The 15846-nt window shown below is 42.4% G+C and overlaps 1 protein-coding gene across 1 annotated transcript in view; it reads right to left on the reverse strand.

The window, feature by feature from the left end:
* Positions 1–15846, reverse strand: part of LOC126336052 (glutamate receptor 1-like) — a 146204-nt gene that overhangs the window by 104717 nt on the left and 25641 nt on the right. The window contains exon 3 of the mRNA XM_049999532.1: positions 2970–3312. Within this exon, the coding sequence (XP_049855489.1) occupies positions 2970–3312 (343 nt within the window). The remainder of the gene's footprint in view (positions 1–2969; positions 3313–15846) is intronic.

Genomic DNA, 15846 nt, shown 5'->3' on the forward strand with positions numbered 1-15846 from the left:
GTAGGATTTAAAATATACGGTGTCAGACTTCAATTTCTGGGAGAAAGCATGTAGGTGTGGTTTCATACGGGAGTGGATTTTTCATTCAGTGGCAGATTACCGCACTTGCTACTATGCTCTATTGAAACTCATCATATTCAGTAATATCACAAATTGAGTCCGCCTTGATGCAAAACACCGTGTTATTTGTTTCTTTCTTTATTATCCCAAACCAGTTTCGGCAACAAATATCACCATCATCACCGTTTTTTTTAATCTAAAACATGCAGAAAATGGTATGGTTGTACAAACACAGTAAAACATTATTACATTTCTACAAACCGTCTTTTGAAATATAGCTTTATATTGATAATTTCATACTACGTTATTTATTCTATGCTACAGCATGTTATAAGCTATTAATGGCGCTCTGACATATTTTCTGTGCTCTTTTTTCTGTTGTCGTCTTTTTACTTAGCGAACATCATGTCATCTGTAACCATGTTAGCGGCTGTTAGTAAAGTAATACTCAAAGGTGAACTTCGTATGTCAGCAGTATATACTTGGGGTTGTGGTAGTGTTGTGCAAACCGGTTATATTGGTGTGTATTTGGCCGTTACTTAGCTATTCGTGTTGGATGGTGTGTGGCTGCTTTTTACCCAGAAAAACAAAACTTTTGCACTTTTTTTCTGACTCAGAATATTAGGCCATCTTGCTGTTCGCGTGTGTCGTGAGAGGCGTACTGCAAGTGGCGAGAAAGGCTATGAAAAACTGTAGCGCGATTTACGACGACTTCTGTTCATCATTTATGTCTCTGTGTGTGACGGGGAGTGGTTCTTTTGCGTGTGTGTGCTTTCTGTTCTGTGTCCTTGGTCAGTTCTCTCAGAGCGCTGAAGAGTGTGTAGTCACAAAGTGTTGTGTTTTCATTCATTACATTTTTCCCTTCGACTATAGCCTTCTGGATGTGGTAATTTTCTTCTATCGTTAGTTGTCCGTATAGACTGTTGCTGTTTCTCAGAATGCATAGATCATTTTCGATATTAGTGGGGTTATGGTTATTGCTCATTAGATGTTCTGCAATAGCTGAATGTGTGCTGCCTCTGTAATAAAAAAACTTGAGTGAGAGGATCAACAAACAAACTTGAACGGATGTCATGTGACGCCCGCAACGACCAAACACAAGGATAAACAACGAACAAAACGGAAAAAAACCTGTTCAGCGCTACAGAATGTCCTAAGGGCCCGGGTTCGATTCCCAGCTGGGTCGGAGATTTTCTCCGCTCAGGGATCGGGTGTTGTGTTGTCCTAATCATCATCATTTCATCCCCATCGACGAGCATATCGCCGAAGTGGCGTCCAATTGATAGACTTGCACCTGGCGGACTGTCTACCAGGCGGGAGGTCCTAGTCATACGACATTTACATGTACCTTTATAGTGGAGGGGTTAGGGAATGCCATGTTTCAGTCTTTCTGGCAAAATGCCTTGCGTTTGTGACGCTTTACCTATTTCAGATAAGATAGGGCTTATTGTATGGGATCAAGTCTTATGGTCCACTGTAGTTCAATTGTTTTTCTTGGCGGCTCGCGCATGGCCGCCCAGCCGCGGGAGATTGCTGCGTTGCCAGTTGTAACCGACGCACTCGCCAAGAGAAGCAGCGCCATGGTATAGTATAGTTCTCAAACATACGTTTAGGGGGAGAGCGCAGTTCATGAAGTAAAGCCACCACGGCCGCATTAACCCTTTCGCTACTACAAAGACATGCTCCCCGCATTCCGCGCAAACGCGCGATTTCGTCATCACTGCCCGGTGTAAATAAAAGTTTTATTACAGTCGCGAAAGACGGGATATTTCTCAATATTACATACGACACCTATCTGGTACTTAAATTAAATGATATATTGTTATACAGTAAATTTTATATGAAATTTAAGTGTCTTGTCGACATTTCAATCTCAACAGTGCGGCAAGTAAAATCGACCATACGGAACGTATACCTCGGCAAACTCTTCAATATTTCGTGCTATGGTTTACTACATTTAATGCTGCACAATAACTTCGTTGAACATAGAAACAAAATTAAGTCATTTATGGGGGGAAGGTATCAGTCAAGAAGATGTGTAAAAATCAAATTTTTGGGCCAAATAGCTTTTGTGAAATCGTATGATAAGTGTGTCAAAGCAGTTGGAACACCATGTGTCTGCACAGGCTAGCAGTACAGTGATGACAAAATCGCGCACAGCGCGGAATGCGGGGAGCAAGTCTCTGTAGCGGCGAAAGGGTTAATGAAGAGACAAAGCACTAGATATTTCAAAAAAATTACATTCAAACGAATAAAACTCATGAAGTAAGACACTTCGATATGGTTTTTAAATAAAGGAAATAATAAGCACTGCACAAGATTTGAATTCATAACCTTTCACTTAGCAGCTCATAACCTTAACCATTACGCTAACGCAACACATCAGCCAATGAACTCCTTGAGGAGACTAAAATGTCTCGCAAAATACCGACAAACACTGTTGGTAAGACTATGAATTACTCATGCTTCGTCGAAGTACAACAGGAAATAAACTGTTACCGTTCTTCTTTATTGCGAAAAAGTGGTTCATTGCTATCCCCTGTATTAGGAGGCTTATGGCTTGTTTGGTTTAATTAATTAATAGAATTTGAAGCAATTGGTATAAAGAGTGATTTTTCCAAACATTCTATAAAAGAAAGTCTGCTATCAAGATATTGCTTTGTTCTATTACTGAAGACACGGGTCCGTGCTCTGCACTGCAGTCGAGTTCTGGCAACGTCGTTCTCTGTTCGTTGGCTGACTGTGTTTTGTGACATCAGATGCGCAGAAGGAACTCCGCCGTCGTCATAAATGACGCTCACTTTAGTGAATATCTAGCACTGAGTTTGAGCCCCGTTCAATACTGGTGATATTTCAGACTGCCTGGAGTTAGACAGAAGACGACACTGCTTGGCACAGGTGCAGCTCACCGAGCACCCAGTTGGACGTCCGCCTGGCAGAGTAGAGTGCGAGGGTGGCGAGTATGACGGAGGCCCAGACGGCGGCCCAGAGGAGGGGCGAGAAGGGCAGCACGGGAACCTGCCAGCCGGGCCGCGTGCGCGGCCGTGGTGCCATGCAGGCGATGCCGGCGCGCAGGTAGGGCCGCGTGTAGTCGACGAACAGGTACTCGGGAAACCAGCGGTACACGGCCGCGTAAGCGGCGTCTGCCTCGCCCATCGCCACGGCGCCCAGCAAGCCGTTCCCGGAGCCGTTGTCCCATATCGAGCCCCACCTGTCCACTGCGTAGTCATCCACACGCCACGTCGCGTTCTTCTGCAAGCAGACAAAATTCAGATGTAATTTTCATATAAACTAGTAGCAGGATCAAAACTGAGAAGCCAGCCATAGTGGCCTAGCGGTTATAGGCGCTACAGTCTGCAACCGTGAGACCGCTAAAGTCGCAGGTTCAAATCCAGCACCTGATGTAATTTTGATATTAACTAGTAGCAGGATTAAAACTGAAAAGTTAGCAAAACAGTAATGGAAGTTTAGGATATGAGACCTAGATAGTTTTCAAAGTGCCAGAGGCTGTTGAGAATTTCGCGGAGAACATTAGGCAACTATTGGCTGAAGAAGGAGAACGTAATACAGTATAAGACGAATGGGTAGCTTAGAGAGACGACATATTCAAGGTAGTAGAATATGAAATTGGTAAAGACCGAAAGACTAGTAGAAATCCTTGGGTGTCGTAGGAGCTACGTGGTTTAATTGATGAAAGGAGAAAACATAAAAATGCAGCAAAAAGGAAGCAACCAAAAGTGAACATAAACGTCCAAAACGTTAGACTGCCAGTAAGCGGTAAATGGCTAAGAAGGAATGGCTGAACAACAAATATATCTATTATACAGGCATGTACAGTTAGGCGAAAAGTAGATAGTACCTACCAGAAAATTTAAGAGTCCTTTGAAGAAAAGAGAAGCACCTGTGTGAATATGAAAAACCCAGCTGGATTCCAGTACTAAATATAGCAGTTGAAGCTGAAAGGTGGAAGGTACATATAGAGTATCCGTAAAAGGAAAGTGAATGCAATGTCGTAAACAGGGAAGGGGAAGTAGATGAAGAGGATATGAGAGATACGATGCTGCGAAAAGAATTTGATAGAGCAATGAGAGACCTAAGTCAATACAAAGCCCCTGGAGTACACGACATTCCCTCAGAAATGCTGATAACCTTGCGAGCGCCATCAATGACAAAGCTATTCCATCTGCTACGCAAGAAACGTGAGGGAGCGCAAAATACCCTCAGACTTAAATTACAGTGTAATAATACAAGGGCCAAAGAAAGCAGCTGCTTACAGTGTGAACACTACCGAACTATCTGCTAAAATGTCTTGGCTACAAAATATTGAAACGTGTTATTTACAGAAGAATGGAGAAACTGGCAGAAGCCAACATCGCAGATTAGTTTGGGATCCGACCAAATGCTGGAACACACGAGCCAGTATTGAGTCTACGACTGTTCTTAGAAGATAGGTTAAAGAATCACAAAGCTATGCTGGCGACTTTTGTAGCGTTAGTAAAAGGTTTTGACAATGTTCACTAGAATACACTTTAAATTGTGAAGGTCGCTCGTTTACTACATATACAGGAACCAGAAGACTGTTATTATCTTAGAAGGACATTAAATGGGGCAGCTCTTGAGAAGCAAGTGATGATTGTACTTTGTCCCTAATGTTATTTAATATGTCGCTTGAGTAACCTGTGAAGAAAACAGGATAAAATGGTAAAAGATCATAAAGCACAAAGAAAAAAATGAAGGTCTCCAAATGACATTAACATTATAAAAGAGACGGCAAGAACTTTAAACAGAAATTGAAAGAAATACACAGTGTCCTGGAAAAACGATGTAAGATAAATACAACAAAAGTAGGGAAAGGGCACCGAAATGAATTAGAAGTACACTCATGCTCATTAATGAAGGATAATGCTGATACATGGTGGACAACGCTCTGGTGGGCGGTTTGCGGGTTTAAATCACCACGTGGTATGGCCATGCGGTGCATTTGACCTGCGGTCGTCGCACGGTGGCGCTGGCAGCAGTCCACATACGCAGAGGTGTGTTGGTGCATGTCAGAGTACGGTGCAGCGAGTAAGTGTGCAGACGCTTTCAGACGTGCTATTGGTGACTGTATGTTCCAAATGGCTCAATGAACACATATCGATGACGCTATGAGGGGTAGAATACTAGGGCGACTGGAGACTGGTCAAACACAGCAGTTCGTAGCACGGGCCCTCCGTCTGTCACAAAGTGTGATCTGAAGATCATGACAACGATTCCAACAGACAGGAAACGTGTCCTGGCGCTACAGTACGGGACGTCCACAATGTACAACACCACATGAAGACCGATATCTCTCCATCAGTGCCCGCAGACGGCCTCGGAGTACTGCAGGTTTCCTTGCTCGGGAACTTACCGCTGTCTCTAGAACAGTTGTCTCCTGACACACAGTCTACAGGCGACTAAATAGACATGGTTTATTCGCCCGGAGACCTCAAATGTGCATTCCATTGACCCCTGGTCACAGGAGAGTCCGTAAAGTATGGTGTCAACTACACTGTACATGGTCATTGGAACCGGGGTTATGATCATGGATCATGGACGAGTCCAGGTATAGTTTGAACAGTGATTCTCACCAGGTCTTCATCTGTTGTGAACCAGGAATCAGATACAAACCCCTTAATGTCCTTGAAAGGGCCTATATCTAAGTCGTGGTTTGATGGTGTGGGGTGGGATTATGATTGGTGCATCTTCACCCCTACATGTTTTTGACAGAGGAACTGTAACAGGTTAGGTTTATCGGGATGTCGTTTTGCACTAGTGTGACTACCTTTTCAGGTGTGCAGTGTGTCCCTCCTTCGTCCTGATGGATGATAGCGCACGTCCTCACCGAGCTTCCATCGTGGAGGAGTACCTTGAAACAGTAGATATCAAGCAAATGGAGTGGCTGACCTGTTCTACAGACATAAACCCCATCGAGCATGTCTGGGATGCTCTCGGTCGACATATCGTTGCACGTCTTCAAACCCCTAGGACACTTCAGGAGCTCCGACAGGCACTGGTACAAGAATGGGAGGCTATAGCCCAGCAGCTGCTCGATCACCTCAACCAGAGTGTGCCAACCCGTTGTGCGGCCTGTGTACGTGTGCATGGTGATCATATCCAATTTTGATGTCGAGGTACATGCGCAGGAAACAGTGGTGTTTTGTAGCACATGTGTTTCGTGACAGTTTTCTCTACTTATAACCAATAGCGTGCTGTTATAGATCTGTGTCGTGTGTGTTCCCTATGTGCCTATGCTATTAGCGCCAGTTTTGTGTAGTGCCACGTTGTGTGGTACCACATTCTGCAGTTATCCTTAATTTATGAGCATGAGTGTAGACCAGGCGATGCTGACGGAGTAGGATTAGGAAATGTGACCCTAAGTGTAGTACCGTATTCGAGTGCTTAAATTTGGCATTAAGGAGAGTATATACGTAATGGGGACTGTCAGTGGCAAGTAGAGCGTTTCTGAGGAGGATGAATATGTTAACTTCGAATATACATTCAACTGTTTGGAAGTCTTTTCGGAAGAAATATGTCTGGAGTTGCTATGTATTGAAGTGAAACGTGGACGATAAGCACTTCAGACAAGAAGACAATATTAACTTTTGAAATGTGGTGCTACAGAAAAATGCCGAATATGAGATGCGTACATCTCGTAGCTAATGATGAGATGCTGAATACAATTGAGGAAAGCTGAATTTTGTGGTAAAAGGTACCTGAAAGGCGGGATGGGTTGCTAGGACACATTGTGAGAGGATAACTAATGGTGCTCTTGGAGGCAGTGTATGTATATTTGTGTGTGGGTGTGTGTGGGGGGGGGGGGGGGGGGGGTAAAAATACCAGAGAGAGATCAAAGACGAGTACAGTAGCAGACTCAAAACGATGTGGGTTGCAGTAGTTTCTTGGAGATAAAGACGCTTGTATAAGACAGAGCAAAGTCAAGCCAGTCTTGAGACTGAAGACCACAGCAATAACAATAGTCGTAGAACCTTCACATTCTGCGTAATTATGAATAATTCTCATGTTATGCTAAGAAATCAGGATTTCAACAGAAATACTGGAGTCATCATCGGATGGCTATGTTGGTACATTTGTGAGGAAAAAGAAATCTGCTCAGAGAACTAAAGTCGAACAGTTTTATATTTCAGCTTGTAATACTGTATAACGCTTTTTCCAAACGTGTAAGGGCGGATTGGGCTGTTGCAGAATTCGTTCTTTTTCGAAAATTGTCCCAGTAGACTTGGAATGGGGCAGAGTGAACCCAACTGCGAGGGATTTCCAGCTGAAAATCCTGGGGAAACGTAACTAAAATGTTGGTCACATTAGGTGTTCGAGATTATTTTATTTCTAGGAGGGCATTGACCACTGTCCCACGCATATATGTGTTTGTGTCTGTGTGTCAAGAGGGGGATTCTCCTTTCAAGAGACATACGAGAAATAGCAGATGTATATAGAACTGACTCAGGGATAGACTCTGAATAAAACAGCCCAACCGAAAACCACGCAACTTGGCCTGATGGTATAAGTTTAGGATTCTGCTTGTAGTATGAGAAAGAACTGACTTCTCTTCTAGCAGCAGTCTACAGTATGCTGCTGAAGGAACGAAGCCGTCGAAGTGATAGGAAAAAGCCCATTCCGGTTTTCAAGAAATGTTGTCTAACAGCACGCACAACTATAGGTTTATGTCACTTAAGTCAAACCGTTGTAGAATTTTGTATCTTACGCTCGCATGTTCTCACTTTTGTGGAGGCTTAAATGTTTCATAGGAGGAATTAACATAAAGTCTACAAATAATTATCACTAGAAATCAGCGCCCAATTTGTTGTCGTGTCCAATGACTCATAGACATTTCACGCTTTCGCCTAATGAACATATTACGAGTGTAACTAATATCAGAGATCAGAGATTATTCATTGATTGAAATGAAGAGTTCCTAGCAGATGTAATACAACATGTCACTCTCAACAAATAGAAGTCTTCAGACACAAAAGGAACTTCTTCGTACTTCAAAGAAGTGTTGCAGGACCAGTTCTGATTATAAGATATATAAATGACGTAGTGGAGAACAATGAAAGCTCCACAAGGCTGTTCACGGATGATGCTGTATAGATATATATCATGGCTACAAAAACAAAGTTGGGGTTGTTTGGGGAAAGAGACCAAAGAGGGAGGTCATCGGATTGGGAAAGGACGGGAAAAGAAGTCGGCCGTGCCCTTTTGAAGGAATCATCCCGGCATTTGCCTTGAGCGATTTCGGAAATCACGGGAAACCTAAATTAGGATTTTCGGACACGGGATTGAACCGTCGTCCTTCCGAATGTGAGTCCAGTGTGCTAACCATTGCGCCACCTCAGTCGGTAAACAAATTGGAATATGGAAGAAGCCGTGAACAGTTAAGTTATTCAGTATGAACAGACTATCGAAATAATAGTGAGTGAAATAATGGAGATAAATGACAGATCTGAAAGGAAACGTACATCAAAATATTAGATAATTAGTATCAGTAAGGACTCCTATCAAATGCTGTAGCATTTTTTCATGCGCAATGAAATAAGAGACAAATTGCAAAGAATTCGAGTTACGTGACTGCTGTTGATTGTGATAAACAGGAAAAATTGTTGATTGACATATAGATGAGGAGGTAATTGTTTGGAAGAATGATGTCAGATATAAGGATATTTAGTATAATATTATTAATCATGTAGGAAAAACTTACGGACCATAAAAAATTTTTGTGTATTTATTGAGGTGGATAAGGAAGGTTAATACAGGTTGCTGGAGTAAATATTGGAAGGTTGGACGATAATGGGATAAATATGTGTAAAGGAGGTATATGTTAACGGAAGCGTGTAACTGGGTATAAAGCACGAAGTACCTAACAGCTTATATTTTAACAAACTTCTTAATTTTTATACAAGTTATGTTGGAACTTGCTGGCATATTAAAAATGTGTGCCGGACCGAGACTCGATCTCGGGACGTTTGTCTTTCGCGGGTGAGTGCTCTACCAACTGAGCTACCCAAGCACAACTAACGGTCCGTCCTCACAGCTTTACTTCTGCCAGGACCTCGCCTCCTACCCTCCAAACTTTACAGAAGCTCTCCTGCGAACCCTGCAGATATAGCACTCCTGAAGGAAGGATATTGCAGAGACATGGCTTAGCCACAGCCTGGGGGATGTTTCCAGATGAGATTTTCACTCTGCAGCGGAATGTGCGCTGTGGCTAAGCCATGTCTCCGCAATGTCCTTTCTTTCAGGAGTGCTAGTTCTGCAGGGTTCGCAGGAGAGCTTCTGTAAAGTTTGGAAGGTAGCAGGCGAGGTACTAGCAGAAGTAAAGCTGTGAGAAAGGGGCGTCAGACTTGTTTGGATAGTTCAGTTGGTAGAGCAGTTGCCCGCGAAAGGCAAAGGTCCCAAGTTTGAGTCTAAGTCCGGTGCACAGTTTTAATCTGCCAGGAAGTTTCATATCAGCGCACACTCCGCTGCAGAGTGAAAATCTCATTCTGGCACGTCATCGTATTTGTACCCATATGTATTTACATGTAATATTTACATGTAACGGCTGTACAAGAGTGTATTTTTACAGCAAGCGAACTATTACTCGTCAATGGGCAAGTGTAACCGATTTTGTGATCTAGTTGCGTATCAAGGGTCCTAATGAATGTATTTGAATCGGGCTTCAAAAGTAGGGTTTGACGTTATTCAATGAATAATGAATATAATATCACAAATTTTGAATTATATGTCAATAAAAGAAGAAGGTATTATACCAGTCCTGTTGGCAATATAATAACTGTTTAAAATAATGTACCATTTTCCAGAGTAAAATGGTCGTTTCTTCTGAATTTTACTCTGGGCTATCTCGTTAGTTAGACTTGCGTGTTTTGTTGCGTTACAGAACTGAGTTTGTTTCCATACTTTTGAATAATCCAAAGAAAAGCATAAAATGTCAGTTAACTGTATGAACCGATGTACCGAAATCGTGCTTTGTTTCACATGTTTTCTATAAGCATTGTATTACAGATAGTTGTGGAATAGCTTATAATTTTTCGCATTTCTTCTGTCAGTCATGTGTGCAGCCTGAAATGAGCTGAAATAATAGTAATTCAGAACTGATAGTACAATGGCCCGCGAATAACTTGCAGAAAGGACGGCTAACCGAAGGGGTAGCTGTAATGGGTGAAAGTTTCTGTGCTGTGCTGTTAAATGTAACCAGCAATAATTGTGTGTCTAGAGGTAGCACATACAACTGAAAGAAGATAGTCGGAGTAGCTGAACATCAAACCAAAGTTTGATAAATAATCACTTTTCTGTTAAATTATATTGCTATTTTTGTATAACATATTTGTCGAGGCTTCATTAGCAGAGCAGAGGGAAATAATCCACTATACTCTGCAATTTTTATTGCTTCTTCTTAAATTAAATTTCCTTAGCTTCCCTTTTGTAAATTTTAAGGACTTATCCTGTTTCCGTTTCCGCTTGTGGCTCCAAAGGTGTCTTCCAGGGCGCAGGCGTAATGGATGCAAGATCTCTTACTCATGGTTATTCGTTATGCACTCACACAGGTCCCATGTAGCTATGAAGATTGAGCGACGGATTGGTGTCAGTGTTCTTGTTCCCCGAGAAGCGAGTCGCCATTGCAACGGGAAAGTTGACGGAGTAAGTAGCGACAGAATGTGTCACCCTTGCCTCTGGTAGATCCTCAGCGAATTGTTATAATTACAGTGATTATTGAGCAAAAGTATTTGTTTCTTATCGAATGTGAATGGCAGAATACAGAGTGCCGCGTTTCAGTGTTCGGATGTGTCGCACCGGCCAGTGGATTGTCGTGTGGATCACGTGTGAGCATTGCCAGAATAACGCACGACAATATGTACAAGCACTGGACATATGTTGAGAATAGACGTGGGAGATTTGTAAGGCGAAGATGGTATGTGGATGGAGAACGTTACTTTCCTTGTACCAGTGGTCGAGAAACATTTTTACTCAAGACCCAATACCGATAATGCAGGGCGTCACCTTGAGCCGCGTTATGTACTGATATTACTATTAATTGGTCACCTAGATAAATGTTATGAGACGCCCAGTAGACTAACCTTAGTACGGGCACTATAAGCTGGCCGCCGGCCCCCAAGTACTGATCGTTAAAAGTCGGTAACACTCGGAACATGTCGTGCCGAGTTTCTCTGCTTCAAATTGCTGCCACCCTCCGCGATTCCAACGCTGCGACGCTGTAATTGTCTGACAAAGTATTTACGTATGAAGAAACAGTCACGTCCTCAAAATATCGTTTGTTTAAAATGACCTGTTGAAGCACATACATAGACCATCTTTAGGTTGATTTTCCTATAAAAGTACATTACAATCAGGGAAGTCAGTCTTGCATAAAATGTACAAAGACTAAACAACAAAGGCGTGTAGTTTTAAACATTAGCTGGAGCTGGTGAGGTGCTGAGCAGCTGCTTGTTGTCTAGATGCTTACTACTGCTAGTAGCTGTACTGACACGAGTTAAATAGTATCGATAGTGCGCAAATTTGCTGCATTACGTCAGTTTCATCTTACGGCTTCTTACCTTATGTAAAAATGTTTATGACGTGCAAATGAAGTATAACGGTACAGTAGAGTTAAATGGTCCGCCTCCGCTAGATCACATAGATTTCTTTATACTTTATGACCGGTAGCGGCTTATCGTCATCTTCAGATCTGTTGGAAATATATATATTGTGTAAGCGACCAGGTGTAATTAAAATAAGGTTAAATCTATACAAGTCTTAGTGGTGCATGAAATACAAGACTTGTATACATGAAATATAAGACTTGTGTGGATTTATATTTACAACATATCTAAAGATGGCAATCAGCCGAAGCAGGACATAAAGTATAAAGAAATCTATGTGACAAAAACAATTCAAATGACTCTGAGTACTATGGAACTTAACATCTGAGGTCATTAGTCCCCTAGAACGTGGAACTACTTAAACGTAACTATCCTAAGGACATCACATACATCCATGCCCGAGCCAGAATTCGAACCTGCGACCGCGCGGTTCCAGACTGAGGCGCCTAGAACCGCTCAGCCACAACGGCCGGCTATGTGATCAAGACGGACTTGTGAAAATAAAAGTGCTAAAAATAAAATGATCGCGTACTCATGAGGTTGTTGTTGTTGTGGTCTTCAGTCCAGAGACTGGTTTGATGCAGCTCTCCATTCTACTCTATTCTGTGCAAGCTTCTTCATCTCCCAGTAAGTAATGCAGCATACATCCTTCTGAATGTGCTTAGTGAATTCATCTCTTGGTCTCCCTCTACGATTTTTACCCTCCACGCTGCCCTCCAATACTAAATTGGTGATCCCGTGATGCCTCAGTAGATGTCCTACCAACCGATCCCTTCTTCTAGTCAAGTTGTGCCACAAATTTCTCTTCTCCACAATTCTATTCAATAACTCCTCATTAGTTATATGATCCACCCATCTAATCTTCAGCATTCTTCTGTAGCACCACATTTACAAAGCTTCTGTTCTCTTCTTGTCTAAACTATTTATCGTCAATGTTTCCCTTCCATACATGCCTACACTACATACAAATACTTTCAGAAACGACTTCCTGACACAAGATCTATACTCGATGTTAACGAATTTCTTTTCTTCAGAAACGCTTTCCTTGCATTTGCCAGTCTACATTCTATATCCTCTCTACTTGGACCATCATCAATTATTTTGCTCCCCAAATAGCAAAACTCATTTACTACTTTAAGTGTCTCATTTCCTAATCTAATTCCCACAGCATCACCCAACTTAATTCGACTACATTCCATTACCCTCGTTTTGTTTTTGTTGATGTTCATCTTATATCCTCCTTTCAAGACACTGTCCATTCCGTTCAACTGCTCTTCCAAGTCCTTTGCTGTCTCTGACAGAATTACAGTGTCATCGGCGAAAAGGTTTTTATTTCTTCTCCATGGATTTTAGTACCTACTCCGAATTTTTCTTTTGTTTCCTTCACTGCTTGCTCAATATACATATTGAATAACATCGGGGAGAGGCTACAACCCTGTCTCACTCCCTTCCCAACCACTGCTTCCCTTCCATGCCCCTCGACTCTTACAACTGCCATCTGGTTTGTGTACAAATTGTAAATAGCCTTTCGCGCCATGTATTTTACCCCTGCCAACTTCAGAATTTGAATGAGAGTATTCCAGTCACCATTATCAAAAGCTTTCTCTAAGTCTACAAATGCTAGAAACGTAGATTTGCCTTTCCTTAATCTATTTTCTAAGATACGTTGTAGGGTCAGTATTGCCTCACGTGTTCCAACATTTCTACGGAATCCAAACTGATCTTCCCCGAGGTCGGCTTCTACTAGTTTTTCCATTGGTCTGTAAAGAATTCGTGTTAGTACTTTGCAGCTGTGACTTATTAAACAGATAGTTCGGTAATTTTCACATCTGTCAACACCTGCTTTCTTAGGGATTGGATTTTTATATTTTTCTTGTAGCCTGAGGGTATTTCGCCTGTTTCGTACATCTTGCTCACCAGATGGTAGAGGTTTGTTAGTCCTGGCTCTCCCAACGCTGTCTGTAGTTTTAATGGAATGTTGTCTACTCCCGGGGCCTTGTTTCGACTTAGGTCTTCCAGTGCTCTGTCAAACTCTTCACCCAGTAGCATATTTCTCATTTCATCTTCATCTACATTCTCTTCCTTTTCTATAATATTGTCTTGAAAGACATCGCCCTTGTATAGACCCTCTATATACTCCTTCCACCTTTCTGCTTTACCTTCTTTGTTTGGGCTGGGTTTCCATCTGAGCACTTGATAATCATGCAAGTGGTTCTGTTTTCTCCTAAGGTCTCTTTAATTTTCCTGTAGGCAGTATCTTTCTTACTCCTAGTGACATGCGCCTCTACATCTTTACATTTGTCCTCTAGCCACCCCGGCTTAGCCATTTTGCACTTCATGTCGCTTTAATTTTTGAGACGTTTGTATTCCTTTTTGCTCTCTTTGTTTACTGCATTTTTATATTTTCTCCTTTCATCCATTAAATTCAGTATCTGCTCCCAGGGACTCAGATACAGGCTTCATGTCTTCAATTGATAAGTTTTACATTCTGTCTACCATTCTGCAAACTTCTGTAGCGGTACCTTCTGAAGTGCTACGAGATTTCAGTTGCATGTGAAATACTGACTCCGCTTAATGTGAGTGTTAATCAGAAAAGTAGAGTTTACGAAACTGTTGGCAGCATTTCATCGGCCAGTTTGAAATGGAAGCGGAACAGGAAAACGATATGCAGTCAACTAACGTACCGGAAGCTACAGACGACCCCACAGCCTCTACGCAGAATCTAGCTAGATCCTCAGCATCTGCGATTAACCCCCTCACCGCAATTATTGAATAGCTTAGTTTGCTATCAGATAATGTTTCTCGTATTGTGCAAGTGCAGTCTCCCATGGCACAAGAGGAAAAAGATGTGGTGATTCAAACGGATCAGATGGCACAATCACAGTCAACAATAACACAAAAACAGTTTGAAAATCAGACACGGGTTGACTAATTGCGCTGATCCTTCAAAGTCAAAACGAAATGCAAGAGACGATAGATAATCTTATTAGGAAACAAGAGGCCTTTTCTAATGAGTCACAAGAGTTGACACAGGCTCAGGACAAATTTCCGATAGAGATCGAAAAGGTAGAAGATACTGTCAATGAAATTACAAATCGACAGAATCAGGCAGAAATAACGGTTGCTAGCTTCAGCAAAACAGTGCAGAATATTTCCTCATGTCAGGCAGATAAAATGTACAAAAAGTATGAGGTACATAAGAGGTACTTTTCGGAGGAGATCGGTAGCTGGGCAAAGGCGAAGGATCAGCAGCTGAATCAGGTGACAAAAGTTGGTGTAAAATCTGGTGTCTCATCGTTATCCCCGGATCAATTGCCAGAAGATAATTTCCTTAAGAAATTATTAGAAGAGATTAAGAATCAGCGAGGTTCCGATTTTGTGAAATGGAAGGAGTAAGTCGAGGAAATCTATTAACATATCCAAAGGAAAGCTAGAAGAGTTTCGAGGGGCGATGAACAGTGGTAGCAAGGTACGTCAAGCTCCACAACAGACTTAGGGCGACGCATCCAGTTACGGAAATCCAAACGTACATTCACCAAGCTATAGTCCACAAGAAGTCGCTTGGGGGCGGTATATGTATTCTAGACCTAATATCGAAGAGAAATTGCTCAAGCATCGGCAGTTTCAGATATTTAACCCCGATAAGAAGACGGTAAATCCTGTAGAGTTCGTGCGAAACTGCAGGGGAGCTGGACTGATGCACGGAAGATAAGCTCGGAGGTTATAAGCGAGGAGAAGATGCACTATGGGCAACCAGCGCTTGCGAATCTTGTCGGACCTACGATAAATTTGAATAGGCGTTCTTAGTAAAATAATGGACTCGTGGAATTCAACAGAGGTTGTGCCAAGATGTATTTTATCCTGAAAATATTAAATGAAATGAAATGTCGTGTGACGAGGGCCACCCGTCGGGTAGACCGTTCGCCTGGTGGAAGTCTTTCGATTTGACGCCACTTCGGCGACTTGCGCGTCGATGGGGATGCAATGACGATGATTAGGACAACACAACACCCAGTCCCTGAATGGGGAAGATCTCCTACTCAGCCGGGAATCGAACCCGGGCCTTTCGGATTGACAGTCTGTCGCGCTGACCACTCAGCTACCGGGGCTGACTTTTATCCTGAACAATTCTCTTTCAGGCAAGGGACGT

Source organism: Schistocerca gregaria, chromosome 2, assembly GCF_023897955.1.
Source record: "Schistocerca gregaria isolate iqSchGreg1 chromosome 2, iqSchGreg1.2, whole genome shotgun sequence".
NCBI lineage: Eukaryota > Metazoa > Arthropoda > Insecta > Orthoptera > Acrididae > Schistocerca > Schistocerca gregaria.